Here is a 20389-nt window from a genome sequence, read left to right as displayed (position 1 = left end):
CTTGCACCCACTGACACATTTTTGTTCCCTTTTTCTGGCAAATACTGATGGAAACCAAGCAGATGAATCTTCTGTACCTTAACGACTGTTCTATTACTCTTACAATTTCCTCTGACACCACCAGCATGTAGAACTTATACCAAATACACACCTTGCATTCAGCAGAGAGGACTGCATTCAACTTAACTAATACCTGGTTCAGGAATGCAGGCAGTGCTTGGAGACAGTTTACAACTAAAGCATGTTAGAGCTCAAGTAGCAGCTGGGTAACTCCCACTATCATTGAAAGACTGATAATCATCAGTAAAACACAGCATCACCACGCACAAGTCAAACTCTCAGCACTCTCACAAAGAGTCCCTCAGAAGAGTCTCTATGCTGAGACCGGATGCCTTCGTTATTTTAAGCCTGCTTCTTCATTCAGTTTTCCTCTCCAGTTTGGATTACTGTTACAATATTCACCACATGCTGAACAGTCACACTATGAGAATCCCATTCTTCAAACTGTCTCTGCTTTACATGCCATAACTTTTTATAAACACTATTTGAATGCTAATTTTCCCTCAGTGCTGTAAACAACCACTACATTTTGCTCATCCGAAGATGATCAAAGATGCCCAAACAGACATTCTGACCAACAGAATTTAAATCAGCTTTCTCGTAATACAGCAAGCATCAAAGTCTCCACTGAACATAAACATCATTTTAAGAAAGTACATTCAGCAGATAAGAACCTATGAAGATAGTTCTGGCAGTAGCATTCTCAGAAAAAACAGCTAAAACATACAAGCAAATCCTCTAGAATACTTTAAGCATCAAGAAAGTTAAACAAAAAAATATGTCCTTACACAGCGGAATATCTAATCCACTTATGGAGAGAGAAAAACAAAAGGCTAATGTGGCCTGTTCAAAAAGTAAAATAGCCACAAGTCTGTAGTGACTGAAATTAAACCATGAGTCACACCATGTTACTTGACACAGTTTAGATTAATTTATTGTAAGATTTATGTAGTATAGGTACATTTTTATTTGTAAAGACTATTAGCGTACTCACATTAGCAAATAGGGTAAAAGGTCAATTTCTGGGCAGTCTTCTATTATGAAGTTCTATGCTTTGCCATTCCACAAACAGTCTGAACTACAACTATTATCTAAAAACTACCCTAAATTTTTGCTTCCATGCCATTTTAATGAACAACTTTCTACAGCAAACTTTACTCATGAGACAATACACTGAAAATGTTCTTCACAAACCAGTAAAGTGTGTGTCATACTGACCAGATAATATTTCCAATTTATTATTCAGAAAAAAAACAATTAAAACAAACCTACAAGGTACAATATGAGTCTTCACTGTTACGTAGTTAAATCTATGTGGAAGGAAATCTATGCTGCATAACAGACCAAAGCAACAGAAATGGGTGTATAGACTAAAAAGGAATGGCCAATCTTCATACTGAAGTGAATGTGAATACATATTAATCACTTCCAAATTATGCAATGTTTAAATGTTTGTAAATATGTAACTTGATTTTTTTGAGTACTTACTGAAATCCTACAGGCAGACATTGAGCACCATGTTTGAACACTGGAAGGCTGGTGACAAGCTTTAAAAAGAGTACAATCATACTAAAAGAGAAACTCCAAAAGTTTTATTAGGATTTCAACAGACATTGCAAAAAAATATTGCATAATAATTGAAAACATAATATTTTAAACAAAGTAGCAATGTGGTATCAAGTAAAAGAAAGACTGGAACAGCTGTCTATATATGCTGTAAGGGAGATGTACCAGGAAAGGGATGTGACATTTTTAAAATTCAAGGGCAAATGTGAACAAGCCACATTTTGATAGACTGACTATACACCAGAGATGTTTTACAAACTGCATAGCAGTGTAAAAAACAGTTTTTATCCTAACGATATTGTATTCCTGCATTTGGAGCAGTTTACAAGGCAGATTTTGTTTACAATATTGATATTTTAATAGCTCTGGATTCTCATAAAAAATAACCTAATTAAACAAAAAAGCTTGTATCTACATTTGAAAACAAAAGTGCATGTATTGAGAAATAGTGTTATTTCTTAAGAAGAACACAGAGTACTTAAAAAGTTCATTTTAATAAATCAGCAACTGAAGATACTTTAGATGTACATCTGCACTGTGCTACAGTGAGATTCTACCAACCCCAGCTCCTCTAACTGAACACCCTCTTTTATCCTAAGTGACTGAGACACAGGCCTGCCTAACATACTTATGAGGGTTCTGAGTAGTTACAAAGAATGCCAAGTACCAAAACCACCACACTGCTGACTAAAAAATACCAGTAACCCAAGACAGATGTTTTAAAATAGATTTAGCCATAAATGCAAGCACAAACTCCTCAATATTCAGGATCCTTCCAGTCACACTACTTTTAGACACTGGAGAGCTGCAGTAAGGAGCCATTAGAGCCAAAAGACAAGAACGAATGAAAGTCTGTCTCCTGCCTTGTGCTGAAGAACTTGGGGGTAATAAGCATTTCAATGCACTCAGAGAACAGGGGCTGGGGGGAGCTGTGCTTAAAATCCCTACTGAAAACTCTGTTGGTATAGTCAGGTTTGTACATGAATCTAGAGTCTCCTTTCCAAGGATTACTGCAAATATTGCTAACTTCTGTAGAGGGTTTACTCCTTTCCTCTCTCTCTCAAAAAAAAAAAAAAAAAAAAAGAGTGTGGAAAGAGAACATGTTGTTTGAAGATCCAGGCAGATCTTCTGTTTGAGCTCTTGTAATTTCAACTCATGGCACTGAAGAACTAGATTTAATTTTTTCTGGGCACCTGTAGCACTCTGGATAGAAAAAGGCAGTGAATGTTTACCTGGACTAGACCCAGAATGAAAAATGCACAGATACCAAAGTTGCGAACTGCAGACAGAATAGCCATAAACAATGGCCCAGTACAGAAATTAGGAGTAATAAATTTAGCCATTTTTGTAAACATCTTCTCCTTACTAATCTCTTATTTTTTCCTATAATGGAAATACATACTGTATGTCTTTGTTCCAAGCTCTGGTCTGTTTCTGTTTTAGCTTTGTGGCACAGTTGCTAAGTGCAACAGGCTAGAGACACCAACATTAATACAAACAAGTTGGAAAGTCAGCTCAAGTTATTACAGTTTTACTATACCAGGCCATTTTTCACAGCATGTATTCTCCAATCACGAATGCTTTGTAATATCTTTTATTATGGAAGACTGGAAGCAAATTGGAGTTTTTCATTTAACAGATGTGGTTGAACATACACTTCTGATATGCCTTATGCAATTAACAAATCATGTCTCATCTTATGAAGATGATACATTTGCTATACATACCAGTAATTTAAAATGCTCCTCAACAAAGCAGCATTTTCATAGACAAATTAACAGAAAAGGAGACAATACATTTCACAATACCATAGAACAAGTAAAGCCCTTTCATTAGCTGAATTATAAATTCATAACTGTTTATCACATACTTTGAATTTCTGACCGCTCAAGCAATTTAACCCTCAGCCAACTGCAGGACAAGGAAAAACATTTTAAACATATTATATCGATGTCATTGTAGGTGCAAGAGTAAAAACTAGTATTCCATGTTTTTAGCTCTAAAAGTTTTGCTCCCAGAAGTGAAATAACTGTTAATAGTTCAGAAGAAAAATAATAATTGTTGACATGTCAAAAGAAAGTTGTACTAAAAACTAAGCTGCTGTAAATCTGAGTTTGCTTAGATCATTCCTAAAAAAATTTTTTAAAAAAGCTGATCCTAGATCACCTGTTAACTAGGAAGAGCACTAGAACACTGATTTCATGAGAAAAGACGTGCTTAAAAGCTGTGTTTGAGATGTCTACTATGAAGTTTTGAATTCTTCCTTATCTTTCAAATATTTGGATTATAATTTTGTTAAAAAAAAAAAAGTAGACCAAAAACAGAAAGTGCATTTGGTCAGGATTCTGTCTCACTATAATTCAGTGTTTCCTATCTAAATGTACATACCATTTAGAGGCCATTTTTGAAATGTTGTCAACAGCAACATGGGCACCAGTGAAGCAGAAAACACACCTTTAGGATTTTGTTCTTAAATTATATAAGTTAGATAAAACTACCCTGTCCAGCAAGTTCTGAATTTTTCAGACGTTAAGGCAACTTTCATTACTTTCCAGCTAAACAGTATTATAAAAAATAAATGTCACTTCAAACCTTATATACACAGTGACAGAGTAGATTTAGCTAGAAAGTATCTTTAGTACATTAATAAAGTGTCACATAATATTACCGAGGTTATATCAGGTGCTTGAGTGTATGTGCAATTGGAGTGGTTGCATTACTTAAAGTACTGGTTTCAAAACAGAGCGCAGTGAACGTCCTTCTTTAGTGAGTTCTCGTGTTACACACATACATGGCAGCGGAACAGCCTCCTCTCTTCTCTCTACAGCATTATAGCTACATTTCTTCAAGTGGTCAGCCATGCTTACGATGTCAGCAAACTTCCACTCATTCACAGTACAGAAGGCTGTACTGAAGCGCCAAACCTAGAAAATAAGTTGCACTTAAGCTCAAAATGTTTTAAGATACCTGAACTCAGAGCAGAAAATTAAATATTTGTGCTATAATACTTTCAGGCTATGTTTTGCAACTACTATAAATCATACTAAAAAACAACATGACAGAATTGTTTATAGCCAGTCCCAGGCTGATACAGATTCCAAGTCAACTCTGAACACTGGGAAAAAAGACAGGCAATATTTTTTGCATCTACAAAGTAGATGCAATCAGAAGTTAAATGACAAAGTATTGCATGACCAGGCACAACAATCCACTTCTGAAATTATCAACTTCTGCAATTCCAAATGACTGCTGCAAATACTCTGCAGTTCTGGCAGGGCTGGTGGGAAATGGTGAAAACTGTACTATATGAAGGTCACCCAAAGGTTTGAGGAATTATTTACATACTTATGGCACTCAATATCATGGCAATGGATAGAGTCTCAACAGGTTAGCAAAAAATTAAAACTGCTGTAAACAGGATAAAGGCAAGAAAAAGCAAATTTCATAGGCAACTTTCCCACTTTCATAGAATATTGACATTAAAGAAAATCACGAAGCAATCATCCAGTATTTTAAAATCTTGGGAAGAACAGAGGTTAATTTATTTACATCCAGTAACTAGACAAAAACTAGACATGAAGTACTTCTTCAAGTGCAGAGAAGACGGAACCAACCTGCTAGCTATTTTCACTAATTGTTGTTCTATACAACAACCTGTTTCTTGAAGGGATATTATATCAAAAACCAGTAGTAGCGATCAGGAAAAACATTAAGGGAAAAAGCAGATATGACCAATTTAATACCTGCCCTTTCACCTTCAAAATAAAAAGTAACTTACCTTTTCTTTTATCTGCCAAGAACAACTTCCATCTGGGTACTTTCTCTTCTCCCAAAGCAGTATCACCATTCCACGTGCTTGAAGCAAGCTCCCACACACGTCTCTCATTAAACGTGACACTCTTGAAAGTTGACATAAACTAAAGCCATCTAGAAAACTAGCAATGTGCTGCAGAACCTCAAAAGGTAGACTACTCAGATGGTCATTGTGTAGTCCAATTAAGCAGCTTTTTGCTGGTTCTACTAACACTGTGGATATACAAGGCTGAACTCCAAATGACCGTAAGTGGCGGTCATGAATAATTTTTGCCCCTTGTGTTGAAGGACAAAACCTTCGTTGAGAATATGTACACCCATAATATGCCAAAGGACACCTCTGCTCCATCCAGCCATTAAGGCCAGCATGAATGTCACCATGCACATTCTTAAAATGCGATGAAAATTCATTCCTCCTGAACAACTGTCCACAAACAAATGTAAACATTGAACGCTGTTTTGTTTGGTATCTAGCCACATATTCCAATACCAAATCCAGTCCAAGGGTCTGGAATGGACTTGGATTTGAGAGCTGTGGGTTGGCATGATCACACGCAGAAGCTGAAGCTATTTCCCCCACCATCGTATTTGTGGCCAATATAGCAGATGGGAGAGAAAATGTTTGGGTCCCAAAGTCAACGTGATACACATCGACAGCGCGACTTTCCGATATCCCCCTACCTCCAGGAGAATCTCCTAGGCAAAACAGCAGAGCTGCAGTGATTAGATCAATCCCCTGAAGACCCATAGGATCTTCTGTTACTTCCAAATCTGACGTATCAACAGCTTTGTCTTCTTTTGGTGTAGACCAATAGTGGTTAACAAGGAATTTGTATGATCGATGCCGTAAAAGTGAAAATGCATCTACATTTCTCAATCTTTCTTGCTCCACTTGTCTCTCTAACATTTCTTCTTCATTAGCATTATGGGGAAGTAGTACATGAGTAATGTTGCCATTAACTAAGTGATCAGCTGATATTACTTCTTTAAGTTGTGCTGTTACAGGGAAAGAGCTGCAAGACTGTAATGCTTCATCATCATGAGATGTAGTACATTCACCATTTGCTACACTGGATGGTTTTGAATTAGATATACCAAGATCTTCACTCTGGTCCAACACTTTTGAACATTCATTCTCTACATGAAAGCCATTACACAGAAGGGAGGAGTTACTGAGGTTTAGATTTAAGTCATGTTTTTGCACTACATCATAACAAATATCACTAGAACCATTTTGCTCCATTTGTGAATTTTGACTCAGGCTATCAAAGTTAATTCCCCCAACTGCTCCTATGTTATCTTCATCTGGATATTCATGGTCAGACTTTTTATCCTGAATAATGCCGTTGGAAGCTTGTTCTTTAATCTCAGTATCTTCTTTCATTTCATGCGGTGAAATGCAGAGCCTTGAACTTAACAAATTAATGTCCCTTGTAGCAGTGTTCAGGATATCCAGAGCGGCAGCTAAACTCCTCGTTGTTTCCACAGTAGCTTGATAAAGTGCACCATAGGACTCCTCATCTACAGGCATCAAACCATTTGAATGCACTGTATCTGGGGCACTTGATTTGACAGAGGCTTGCTCTCTGGATTCTGGTATTTGATCACCTGCTTTTGACATCATAGTTGCTACTTTAAGTGATTCTAATAACATGCGTTGGTCTTGAAGGGCTAAAGCCATATCTAGCTGCTCCACTTCATCAACATCTTTACTCAGATTTTCATAAGATTTTCGGTCTGCGTAACTGACTGGCCATCTATTCCACTCCATGGTACAACATACCACACTTGCAGGACAAACTTCTAGGTGATCAGCAATTTTATTTCGGGCTACTATGAAGGGGCATCCAAAGCCACTATTCAAACAAGGCACTCTTTCAAGTGGACATAACATGCGATGTTCCTCAGCTTTACATGAGTGAAAAACTGCTCCACAAACCAACGGGCAGCCAATCAAATCACAGGAAATGCCAGGCTCTGGTCTGGTCATACAACGACGGCTGACACAGTTCACACAGTGTAGATGTTGTTGATGTTCCTCCATGACTGTAAATCCAATTCTGAGTGAAGAGAAAGGAGACAAAAGCATGAAATATTAACTCAGTCTTGTTAACATTTACTACTACTTGCAGTTTTGCATCCTCTGCGTGTACAGAGAGATATACGTTAACACAATGTGAACTGATCAGTAGCCTTTTTAAGAGAACAAGTATATGAAATTTTATCACAAAGAAATGGTGTTTAATAGTTCACCTGAAAATTAAAGATGGACATTTGTATTGAGTTCAAGACACAGTCTATGCATTTATTTACCAGGTATAACATACGCAACTTAGGTAAAAATGTTGTCTAACGCTTTCCTCTGGAACAGCATTTTTCCCTTGCCCACTGCAAATAGATGGCTCAATGAAAAACAAAGCGTGATTGCTGACTATGGCCTACTACCTAAAAATCATAAACCATACAACTCTACAGAGTAAGGAGATAAAGTAAAGGAAGCCAGATTCATCCTCATGTCCAGTTCTCTGAATTAAACACAAGCAACCCTTTCCCTGGGCTGCTTGCTACAACCTAAGCTTCTGACATCTTCATGCAGTTCTGTTTAAAGGCAACTGCAGCGCTCAGTGTGAATCTCAGTCCGCTGTCATATCCCATTTGCTCCTCTCCATGCTTCTGACAGACAGCAGTCTTGACAACAGCTCTTCACTTTTTTTCTTTACCTATAGCTCCTCCCTTATTTTTATTAGTAGTTGTTGCACAAGGGTAGCAATTATACTACACATTAAGTAAGTCCTTTTGCTTCATTGAAAACTTTTACATAAAACTTTACTACGCAACATAGTCCTATCTATACCTCCAGTTCAACCTACAAGAGGTAATTTTTTTAATGCATCCTATGGCCATCCTGATTACAATACCAGCAGTTCAAAGCGTAAGGGTAACACAACAACTTTACATAACAAGGCCAAACAGCACTAAAAATCCAAATAAAATTTATTGCATAATCTATAATAACTTATTGGCATAAACAAAACAAATCAATTATTTGTTGTGGTATAAAGAAAAAAAAAAAAGTAGACTTTACATCTTTGTACCATACTTTCAGAAGCTCTGGAACTGTTCACTAGCTGGAGTGCAGGCCCACGCAAGTGACCAAACTCTCCGCTATGCTCTAACAAACTCCCTCTTGTAAGTGATACCATTAGGACTACAGTTCAGAGATATTAGAGAATGACTTGTACAGAGCCAAATCTCAAAATACTGTCCCAAAAATACATTGCACAGTTACAACTTTTCCTCACTCCCCAGCCTCCCACAACTTTCTTGGAAAATAAAATGTTTACAGAATTTGAGATTAATAAAAATGGTTCCTTATCTTATTCTGGCTAAGAACTGTTCTCACGCATTGTCTTCAGGCTAAACAGTTCAGTTTTAATACATTAAAACTTCTTAAAAATATTCTAAACTGTAAAAAAAAAAACCCTGCTTAGTATTATTCCTTTTGTTCAAACTGAAGCTAAGAGGAAACAAAACTGTCTTTTAGACACTCCACTTCAAATAATTTAAAGTATTTAAATAGAAATCTATGTGACACTTCACTTGTATTCTTTTAATGCTTTGAAATTCATGCCAAATTTAAGTAGCAATCAATCCTCATCCCCCCATCCGTCGTAATTTGGATAACTCAAATATTTTAGCCACCCACTCTCCTGAACACTTCTAACAAAGAAGCATATGTGCTACACTTAGCAGGCAAAACACAGCTGAATTTTCCCCACCATACCTTAGTATTTATACACTGAGTAACAAGTAAGTTTCGAACAAACCGTCAAGTGCATCAGTCACTGAACTCAATGACTGACTGACTTGCTAAACATTTCAGCAAACCTTTCTGGCACACAACTTGCTTTAACTTTGTCCTGGTTTCGGCTGGGGTAGAGCTAACTTTTCTTCTTAGTAGCTAGAATGGTGCTGTGTTTTGGATTCAGTATGGGATTTGGGACAAGAATGTTGATAATACACTGATGTTTTCAGCTGTTGCTAAGAGATCAAGGACCTTCTAACTTCCCATGTCCTGTCCATGTGCAGGTGCACAAAAAGCTGTGAGGGAGCACAGTCTGAGCAACAGACCCAAACTGGCCAATGAAAAATTCCATATCATACAGATGAGGGTTGGCAGGGACGCCCACTTTCCTCTTCTGGGATTGTGGTTTCACAATTTCTCCTCTCTGGGATTGCTAGCCAGGAACGGGCTAGGCATCAGTCATCAGGTGGTGAGCAGCAGCACTGTGCATCACTCATTTGTATATTCTATTATTACTTTCATTTTTATTTTATTTCAATTATTAAATTGTTTTTATCTCAATCTATGAGTCGTCCTACCTTTCTTTACCCCTCCAATTTACTCCCCCATCCCCCAGCTGGGGAAGGGTGAGCAAGCAGCTGCGTGGTGTTTGGCTGCCAGCTGGGTTTAAACCACAACAAACTTGCATATTAAGTCAGATAGCATCTACTGCAAAGAGCTGAAACTTGTTCAGTAAAGAATGAACAAGAGAAAACTATTTGACTTCTCTATTTTTAGTTCTTCCAGCAAAGCCCTAAGTAATTCCTGCCAAATATGGCAGCCTACCTGTTGCTAGGCCAAAGAAATTTCAGTTTTGCATCACGACTGAAACCAAATGACCTCTAGTTCTCCTCAAGTCAACAAGTGAGCAGAGATCAAAAGGGAGTTCTCAGGTTCTGTGTGTATTTTAAAGCGCTTAACACAAAATGGAAACAGCCCTGAAAGAGAAAATTGCTAGTTTATAATTCAAGAGTCCTCACAGAGCTCAGCCCTTGCTTCATGTATCTAAACACAGTCCTGCTCCCATAAAACAAGCAGACTGCTAGCAGTAAGGCTTAATTTAATCAGTTACCCACAATTATGTTTTAATATAAAATTAAAAAAAAAACCAAATCAAACACTGTGTACCTACTTTGCAGAAAGCTGTGCACCCTGCTCACTTGAAGATGGCCAGAAGCAAGCCACTTCTGGAGCAGAAGGCCAGCACGTGAGCTAGCGCACGCTGCTCTGCCAGCACCGTTCTACTGCTTCTAGGCCAAAACTGGCCCACATACAGACACCTCAGAACACAGTCGAACTCAGCTCATGTTTGCCTGCACCATTTGTGCAGACATACCCTAAATTAGTCAACCATCATTAAATACTATCTTTAAATAGCCTATGTGAGCTTACACAGAACATTCTATTAAGACAGTAAAACATCCTCCTCCCTAACACACTATCTTGGTCTTTACAAGTCAGATTGTGAAACCCGAGTTGCATGATGATAACTGGCTTTTCTCAGGCTCCTGGACTCCTTTCACACATAAGATAATATTCATCAAAACTTAATGATTTCATACAAACAAATAAAATATTCAAGTGTGTAAGGAGAAGACAAAACATGGTGAAAACATCAAATATCACTAACAGTCTAAGAAAGCCAGAGCAGACACTAAAATACCATGCTTTACCAACAGGTAGATGCTAAATTAGTTCTAGAACAGATGCTTGCAACTGTTTTTATAAAGCAGCAATTACACACGCAATCAATTAAATAGTTGAAGTAACCTGCTCTCTCAGTTTCAATAAATAAGAATTTTATTGATCACTAAGAAGTTTGGTATTAATTGCCATTTCTTTTAAAATTCAAATCCTTTGGCTCCTTAACTAAATACATAACTTAATCTCTTTGGACATCATTTAGACCATCAGCAGGACACTCATTAAAATTCTCTGTCCTGCTCACAAGCCTTAACTTCACAGCACCTGCTGCAGAACTTCAATTTAATCAAAATGTCACATTTTATTTATAGCTTACTACAAAGTCCTTTTATATAAATTAAATGTGCTTTTCTGCATTTTTAATTTTAATACCTGGGCTTCAAACTCAACAGCTGTTTTGGGGCAATCATGAATTCTGGACTGCTTAAACTAGTTAAGGCTTTTGATAGAACTCAAGTATCAAATTGCAAATTAAGTCCAAAGGCAAAAACCCAAATGACTCAAACTGGTGAAATAAATGGACAAGACCTCCAGAATTAGCACATCCATTAATCAACAAATGGTCATGACTCACTCCATTTTGTAAGCTAACTTTGTGAACCACAGAACTTAGCACCTCTTAGATTCATTAAGGGCATCCACATATGAATCATTCTCCTCTGAACAACCAAAATCTATATACCACTGGTACTACACAGAAAACAAAACCCACCACCCTTTTCCCAAACACTGCCTTGTAAAGGAAAACTGTCGGGTAAAGGGTAAAGAAAACCCTTGCTGGAGGCAACAAAGTGCTTTCATTTCCTCTGATACAGAAAATTGAAAGGGTTAGCAAAGGGTCATTGCTGACCTGAAAAAAAATACCCACCATTCAAACATGTACCAATAATATTTACAGTGTCTATACTCCATTGTGTTCCTTGCCAATTTGGTGAGAAGTGTCAGATCAATGACTACAGCAAGAACAAACAGCTGTCCTTTTCCGATAGTATAGTGTCAGCAACTAGCTGAAGTTCATATGAGATGCTTCAGTGCACACACTTGACTGTTACTAGCAGAGAAACCTAAAAATACATCCCGTTCCAGTGAGGTGACCACTGCTCTCAGAATCTGTGCAATCACTTGATGTTATTGTACATACTACACAGTCAGCTGACCAAATCAGCCAGAACATGCTTTGAAAATGTCATAATTAAAAGGATTAAAATTCCAGCTGCTACAGCCACATGATTTTCAGTTGCTGTTGTAATACAAACATTAAAATAGCATAATAAGTGTTTCAGTCGCCACACTTTCAAAAGAAAGCTCTCACTTTCTTCTACACCACAAAGTGTAGTAAGGACCTGTACTTAGTATTATTAAACCTGAAGTCTGCTTACTTACTCTCCCCAACATGAATTCTTTGGTGCCAGTAAGACAGGAAATCACAGCAACTATTACTGCTATTGGAACCCTCTATTAATCAGCCACCTTTTATTCACCAAACCTGTAAAGCTCAACTATCTTTGAGCCTCTTCCCTCTATCAAATTTGACTAAACAGGCCAACAAGTTCTCAAATTACTGGTTCGAGGAAGTAGAATAGAAAGACACAGGGAGTACTACAGGTTTAAACTTCCAGGAGCATCCAAATCCACTCACAAGCAGCCAAATATATGCAAACCATTCTACAGAATCCCCTTTCGTTTTGGAGGTTGCAGAAGAGAATGCTGTATTTTTGAATCTTCCACCTTTTATCCAGGTCTCTAGCTAAGTGAGAGAGAGATTTAAGTGATGGTGGTTTAAAAAAGGGCAAGAAAAAAATAGGGCAAAAGCTAGACAGAAGTATAAAAAGAGCTTTAGAATATTCTGCCAAAATAGAATTGGCAGTACTATATACAATTATTGAACAAGGTATTTTATTTTTCTATATCCTACCATGCATGGGAGAATAATTATCATTCACCTTGACTAACAGGTCTAACTATCAAATGCTTTAAACAAGCTTTGCAGTCTTCTAGAAGGTAATTTCTTGTCCTGGCATTCCTATTCTGCACAAAATGTGTAACAATTTCTGTATCTAAAACCCAACACCTCAATCTACTACAACAACAGCATGGCTCTGTTAAATTTATATGTTATGCATGTTAGGCTCCCTTTTTGGGTTTGGGGGTGACAGTGTTTGGGTTGTTTGGTCTGAAGTGGGTTTTGATTCATCCATTTTCAAATATCTGATGAAAAACATAAATTGAAAGTTCAGTGAGATGTTTTCAGCACTGTTTCAACTGGAGAATAGCAAGCTCCACCACTAGCTGCCATCTCTGCTTGAGGATGCTCTAACTCTACTCCTCAAGACTCCACAAAGTCTGAGGTTAACTAGCCCCATCCTGAGGCTTCTCCAAAGCCACTGCAGCCACTGTCTTCATATTAGGGATCTAGGTACCTCAAATCCTGCTTAAATGTCTCTCTATAGCATTAGGAAAGCAGGAAACGGGGACATACAGCAACATTAGTCTATAACGCTACACTAATTTATTTAATATACCAACTACTTTAAAATGGTGAATTCAAAAGAACACCAAACATTACAAACTGCTAGTTATTAACATGAAATAACATGACCAAGAGGTGACAAATTTAAAGGTATGTGCTGCAGTTGCACAGGTAACAGTAGTACATGTGGCCATATCTTATATACTAAGGCAATTGTTCTTTTTTACACAATTTTTCTCATCTGAAAGAGAAGTTTCTGACAGGAACCTTGTGAAGCCTTATACTTTTTCAAACTAGTTTACATCAAACATACTTTTAGGAAGTAGAATCTTTTCAGATGCCACTTAAAATCTCAACCTTATGGGACACAAATTACCACCCCGACCTCTGAGTTCACAAGGACAACCATGGATTCTCTTACAACTAGGCAGATCAGAGAAGTTAAAACTATATTCAAAACATTTGGATATACAAGTTTTCACTGCATTCTCAAACAGTCATCCACAACAAAGAAAGCATCTTCCCTGTCTGGTAGTACTGCACATATTGGACATACCAGAATTCAGTCTACATTATGCTTTTGTTAATCACTGAATACATGAGAAGGAGCTTCAATTACTAAAGCCCAAACTACTATGCAAGTAGTATTCCACTTCTACCATTATCAGTCTACAGCAATTTATATGTGTTACACAAAAGAGGCAGAAAAAAGTCAGGCTCAAAACATGACTTCTTATTGCAAGAAAAAAAATGCGGGGGGATACATACTTCTGGAATTATTCTAGTTTTATCAGTGATCTAGTATCAAAGGAGTACATACTAACTGCTTTGTGAAGCATAAATTAAAGTTATCCATCTACCTTAAAAACAAACCAGACCAAAACAAAAAGAAACTTCTAACTACAGCAAAAACAGTGAGCACTAGAATTCTATGTCAGTGCAGCTTTTTTATGTCCACCTTATAAAGAAAAACTTTTCCATGTCTACTCCTGCCCCAAACATCCTATTACAGGAGCTGACCTGTATTTTGTGTTCTGTTGAGTAACACTTCAGGAGTTCCTTTCTCCCTAGTGGCAAACCATCTACCTCCCATTCAGAGAATTCAGTGAGATATTTCCTCTCAAATCACTGCAGCGAAAAAAACTAAAATTTAAGGGGAAAATGACTCAAAGCAAAATGCTGCTTTGACTGAAGTGGACCCATGTGTCTGGCTTAGCTCCATTTTAGAACAGAAGCTCTGATGGAATGATAGAACACCTTCTATCACTATTAAACTCTATGAGTGTTAAAAATCGAAACCAAGACTACTAAGCTTTTCCTTAGAGTACTTTTGTGACAGATCTGCCATGCATTATTGTCTCCTGGACACATTCCCCAAAGAAGAAACCCAAAGGCCTCAATGCGCCTTTTGCCACACACTGACACAGGACAACCACAACAGGAACAGCTACGCTTGCTGCATGGCTCAGGCACAAAAGCACTCTACCTGTTGAGATGGTGAGAGGGCAGAAACACCTAGAGAGCCAGTAGATTTCATGTGTAAAGCACTTCTGAACTTGAACTCAGTGCGACTCCTCGATTGCTGCAGACTCTGCAAGAAATGAGATCAAAAGTAAGGTTTCATTTCAGGCATACAGACTGCTTTCTTATGTACAATCCTCTAAAAAGGTCATGTGCTTACACTACCTGGAGCTACAAATGTTTAAATATTTTGCAGGTTTTACAGAAAAATAAATAAGCTTCTAATAGACTTTGCAAGCGCAACCTAAGTTCTGACATTTTAGCTTATTGCTAGCTGTTAGTCACACTAGATGGTTACCTATTTATATTTAAGGCTAGAAGACATTACCAAGTTATTATTCTGACCTACTTCACTTAATTCTTTGGCTTGCTCCAGCAGGAACCACTGAAGAAAAAAAAAAACAAACCAAACCTGAATTAAAGATTGCAACAGTTGAAGAACTAAAATGAAAAAAAATCAAAGCTTCAATCTTTCACAAACTGCATTTTAGTCTAGTTAAAATTTGTCCAGATTCAGTCTTTGGACCTACGAACTTATTAAGCAGTTGTTTAATATCAGAAAGCTCTTTACTGTAACAAGCTGCTTCTTCCATGTGTTCATATGCATGGATTATCACTAAAACTTAACAGAGACAGAACCAAGGTGATATACCCGAAGGAACAATGAATGATATCCTTATCCCCAAATATTATCTCACAAATCCTTCAGAAGAACAGAAACAAAAATAAGCCATTTCTCAGAAATCATTAACAGAGCTACTGGAGAAAATCATCACAGAATCACAGAATGGTTGGGTTGAAAGGAACCTTAAAGATCATCTAGTTCCAACCCTCCTGCCGTGGGCAGGGACACCTTCCTCTAGGATCAGGTAGAAACAATGCATTCTACATTACAGCAGGTAGTTTTAGCCACCCAAAAGAAACCAAAAATAAATCCTCCTTCTTACATAATATTTTAATTCATACATGCTGCTGCAGAATTCCTGACCTCTGTATATTTATAGAGAACAGGCCAAAAATCTTGTTAATATACTGTTTCAGGTCTTACTACACAAGTTTAACCAGTTCCCATAGCAAAATAAGAAAACAATTTTAAAGTAAATGGAACATGAACACAAGTCTTCAAGATCCCAGACCGAAATGCAGATGCCATGTACTCTGCACATATAAGGTTATTTTTTCTATTAAAAATACATCCTTGTTAGTTAGACGATGGCCTGACCACTGTACAATAGTAGATAGTACACAAAAAAAATACAACAGACCCCCACATACACATACCACAGCAGATAATACTGAAGTAGAAAAGATGGAGTTTGTCCTAAAATATTTTGAAAATTGAAAGCAGAACAAAAGAACAGGAGAACAAGAACAGAGACAGTATTAACAATATACTCTATTTTCAGGTATTTCACTTTCTTATCAAATGAAAGACTTTTTTGCAGCACCTGTTAGGCTTTTTCCTCTTCCAGGCTGCTTGTTTTTAAAACCAATGGAAATAGTAAAAAATGTCGAGGTTTAAAAAAAAAGGATTTTCTAAACCAAAACTCACCGATCTCAAATAGCTGATGACAGGAAGCTGGGAACGCATCTCATAATGAGCATGTTATACCTGCTCTTTAGATACATTTTTAACTTAAACAGAAAACTGGAAAACACAAAGATCTGCACTCAGGGTTTTAGGACATACAATGAGTCATCAATTTCTGATCTCTAGTATCATTTAAACTGCCTTTTCCAAACATCAACAAGCTTGATGCTATTACTTTTTTCCCGGACTCCAGCTGAACATTCCCATCCAAACACATTCCATAGCCGATGACAATAGTGACTCAGCTAAAACAAGGTTTTGTAAGAGCATTACAGCTATGTCAATAAAGCACACTCCTAAAAAGATCTTATTTGCAATGAATCTGTCACTCTGACAGATTTCTCTGTCACACAGGACTTTTGGAAAACTACAGTTTCTACTAGAGATGCTTCTAAATAGACAAATACAAAGCTTCAACTTTAACAAACAAGCTAAACACCACCCATCTTCCGGCACCTATGTAACCAAGACAAGCCTGAACCACCACTACCTTAAGTTTTATTTGAAGAGCTGTAACTACACCAATTAGAATTTTACCTCACTGTGCCTTTTGTTCTCATGCCTTAAGTTTAAACCTATCAGGTTTTCATCATGATTTCACATTAAGAGCTTAGATCAATGTTTGGCATTTGGTAAGCAACAGCACAGTCGACTCAATTAGATGTTCTACAGACTGTGAGGGTTTTCAGGGTATTGTAGATTCAAGCAGCATTAACAAATTACAGTAAAACAAGACCTCAAGTGTCACCTCAGAAACTACAGAAAACAGTAGCTTGCAAAGTAAGTCAGAATCTAGAGCTCCTCTCTGATTTTAACTCTCTTGGCCTGCTTCAGACCAGCTTATATTACAAGATTTTTCAGTCTTTTTCCTTCGCTCAATACTGAGACTAGGCAGTGCCCAGATTTAGGACAGCTTACCTAGGATTTCACTGTAACCCTCTGTAATGTAACTACTTGCTTATTTGAGGTCTGTTCAGGAATACTTACTCCTTATACAATCTAACCATCACACCAACAAATACTTGTTACCTTTATTCTTACTGTGCAAACTTAAAGAGAATTATCACCACTACAGTGATCACTAGATAAATGATTCCCTGCTCCCATCTATCCCACTGGATGTCGTTGCCAGAGGAAAACAGCATTTGTCTCATTTGAGACAGAGCTCACCAGAGACCTAGGTCTATCAATATGAAGGAAATGTTGTTATTTTTAGTTCAGTTGGACTGAATACAAAGCATAGGTTAGAAAGCTGAAATCCACTGCAGCTACAGGAGCTCACTTGAAAACTAATAGCCATATGCTCCAAGACACTCTTTAGGACCTCAGTCAAAAACTTGGTTGTCCAAAGATGCACAGAAATCTTGCCCAGAAAGTTTCCAACCAGATATTGCTAGTTAAACTCAGGACTTTGCCCATTAGACCTCTTAACACCAAAGTACAAGGCAAGGGAAGTATAATCCAAATTTAAGAAGTTAACTGAGTAAAAGAACTTAGTGCAAAAGAACAAACATTTGGGCAGCAAAGTAGAAACACTGCTTTTGCACAGCCTTTGTCCACTCTGCTGGAATTCTCCTGTTCTCTACGACCTTCTAACTTTGGAAAAGAATGAGACAGAGACCCTACAAAAAGTCTCAGCTTGCAATACAACCCCAATTCACCCTTTGAATCTATTTCTTCTCTGGATGAAACTTGACCACTATGGAGAAGTTAGGTACGGATATTTACATGCATATAGAGTGGAAGGTGGATTAAAGTCGCCAGTATACTTTTCAGTCTTCCAGGTATTTAACTTGCTTAGCAACCAAAGTTATTTTAATAATATTTTTGTACTTTTGGGAGAGGGCTGGAGAGAGGGAGACCACAAACGCGCACAGCTAACATCCTCATCAGCAGGGATGCACGAACCTCAACCCTCCAGATCACAGCACAAGTTAAGGTGTACGACATTATCACACAAGAGAAGGCAGCAGCTGTCCAGGGAAAGGACTCAACCATCAAGTGCTACACACTGATTCGAGACAAAGCAGAAGGAGACCTCTTGCCTGAAGTGCTGGCACAGGTGATGCTGTTGCTACAGCAGCACAGGCCCAATTTTGGATTAGCATGCTAACACACACTTATTTTGGTGTATTAACAACATAATCAGCAAAAGGGAAACAAGGATTATGAAAAGCTCCTCAGCCAAATCCGAGAACAATTTTACAGAACAAAAGCAAGCCGTCTCTCCAGCCCACGGGTTTTTCGCTGGGGAATTCAGAAGACCCGCTGCAAATGACAGCGGCGGCACTAGAACTTTTGGAAGTGAGGCCACACGACTGTTTCAACGTGCGTGTGCCGTTCAACAAGCTGCTGTCACCTCCCGCGACGCTTCCGATTGCCAACCTGCGGGGCTGCAGAAGTACAGCTACGCAACCTTCTTCATGTTCAGAAAGAAGGTAAAAAAAGGTTCCGGTGCACGTCAGTAATAGACATCAAACAAAAAAGGCGGTAAGAGACACACCACCATCTCTTGCATGATCTGAGCACAGCTACTCGAAGTACACGAACACGGGGGATTAGAGAAGGATTTCAGCAATACCTCTGGACTGCGTGCTCTCTTCCCCTCTCCTTCCGCGCAGGAAGGAGTCTCTCCGACTGCAGTCTCGACAGCACCTGGCAGACCCCGGCCCTGCCCCTTCCCACACGAAATCGCGACGCCCCGGAGGACGCTGGCAGCGCCGCGGGCTAAGAGGCGGCGGCAGCGGCAGGGCCGCAGCGGGGCCGGAGCCGGGGCGGGGCGGCCACCCTACATGGCACGTTACCACCGACACACACTCAGCACTTCGGGCCCTGCGGGAGCCGGGGGGACGGGCAGGGAGGAGGGGACACGGGCGAAGCACGCACGCCGAACCCCGCGCGGCCTCCTCCGGGGGCTGCGGGCAGCGCCGCCCCCGCCTCCCGGCCGGGACCTGTCAGGGACAGCGGGGAGCCGCGACCGAGCCGGCGCCGAGCCCCGGCCGCCCCCGCCCCGCCGCGACCCCAGGCGCTCGCCCCCGCCGGGCCGCCGTTTGTTTACCACCCGGCTGCCAGGCAGCCGCCGCCGGTCAGGAGCAGGACGCAGCCCCGCCGGGGGGGCGCAGGCCCCGGCTCGCCCCGTCGACCGCGGGCAGCTGCGGCTCACCCGTCCCCGTCGCTCGGCAGGCCGGAGGGCGCGGCAGGCCGCGCGGCGCCTCGCGCTTTCCCCCGCCGGGCTCTCGCCGCCGCCGCGCTCGCTCCGCTTCGCCCGGCCGGGCCTGGCCTGGCCTCGCCTCACCGCCCGCCGGGCTCCCGCGCGGCCCCGCTAACGGCCGCGGCCCCGCTAACGGCCGCGCCCCCAACGGCCGCGCGCGGCGCGGGGCGGGGCGGTGGGCGCGGGCCCCGCCGGCGCTGTCGAGGGGCGGGGCGAGAGGCTGGGAGCGCGCGGCGCCGGCACGGCCGGTCTGCCCCAGCGGCCGCGCGGCAGCCACGGCGAGAGGGGCGGGGCCACGGCGCCGGGGCGGGTGCCCGGATGTCGCCTCCTCGCCGGCAGCCCCGCCCCCCGCTCTCTCCCGCGCGCGTGCGCGGTGGCTGCGGTCGGGGAGCGTGCGGCGGGGGTCTGGGGCGGGGGGGTGCTGCCGGCCGGGCTGCGGCCCGGAGAGCCCGGCGGGGACGGCTGTTGCCTGCCCAGCCCAGCCGGGCCGGGGCCAGCGGCTCCCGGCAGCGGGGTTGCCGTTTGCGAAGCTCTCCTGAGCCCGAGCCGGCCACCGCCGCTGCAGGCGGTGGAACGAGCAGGGCGGGGCCTGGGTGGAGCGCACAGCGG

General features: G+C 40.5%; 1 protein-coding gene across 3 annotated transcripts; it reads right to left on the bottom strand.

Moving 5' to 3' along the window:
• Positions 1–1630: 1630 nt before the first annotated feature.
• FBXO30 (F-box protein 30) lies at positions 1631–19877 on the bottom strand. 3 transcript variants are annotated; one of them, XM_074896602.1, is made up of 4 exons: positions 19733–19877; positions 14944–15048; positions 5405–7499; positions 1631–4550 (listed from the first exon to the last, which is right to left on the bottom strand). In XM_074896602.1, the coding sequence occupies exons 3-4, from the start codon at positions 7481–7483 to the stop codon at positions 4347–4349; spliced, it is 2283 nt and encodes a 760-aa protein (XP_074752703.1). In that variant the 5' UTR covers positions 7484–7499; positions 14944–15048; positions 19733–19877; the 3' UTR covers positions 1631–4346. The 3 variants fall into 3 exon arrangements, with proteins under 3 accessions (XP_074752703.1, XP_074752705.1, XP_074752704.1); XM_074896604.1 differs by lacking the exon at positions 19733–19877 and adding an exon at positions 16531–16916; XM_074896603.1 differs by lacking the exon at positions 14944–15048.
• Between the last annotated feature and the right edge of the window lie 512 nt (positions 19878–20389).

The sequence above is a fragment of the Athene noctua genome, chromosome 1 (assembly GCF_965140245.1).
Source record: "Athene noctua chromosome 1, bAthNoc1.hap1.1, whole genome shotgun sequence".
NCBI lineage: Eukaryota > Metazoa > Chordata > Aves > Strigiformes > Strigidae > Athene > Athene noctua.
This window is presented reverse-complemented; position numbering and strand designations above follow the sequence as displayed.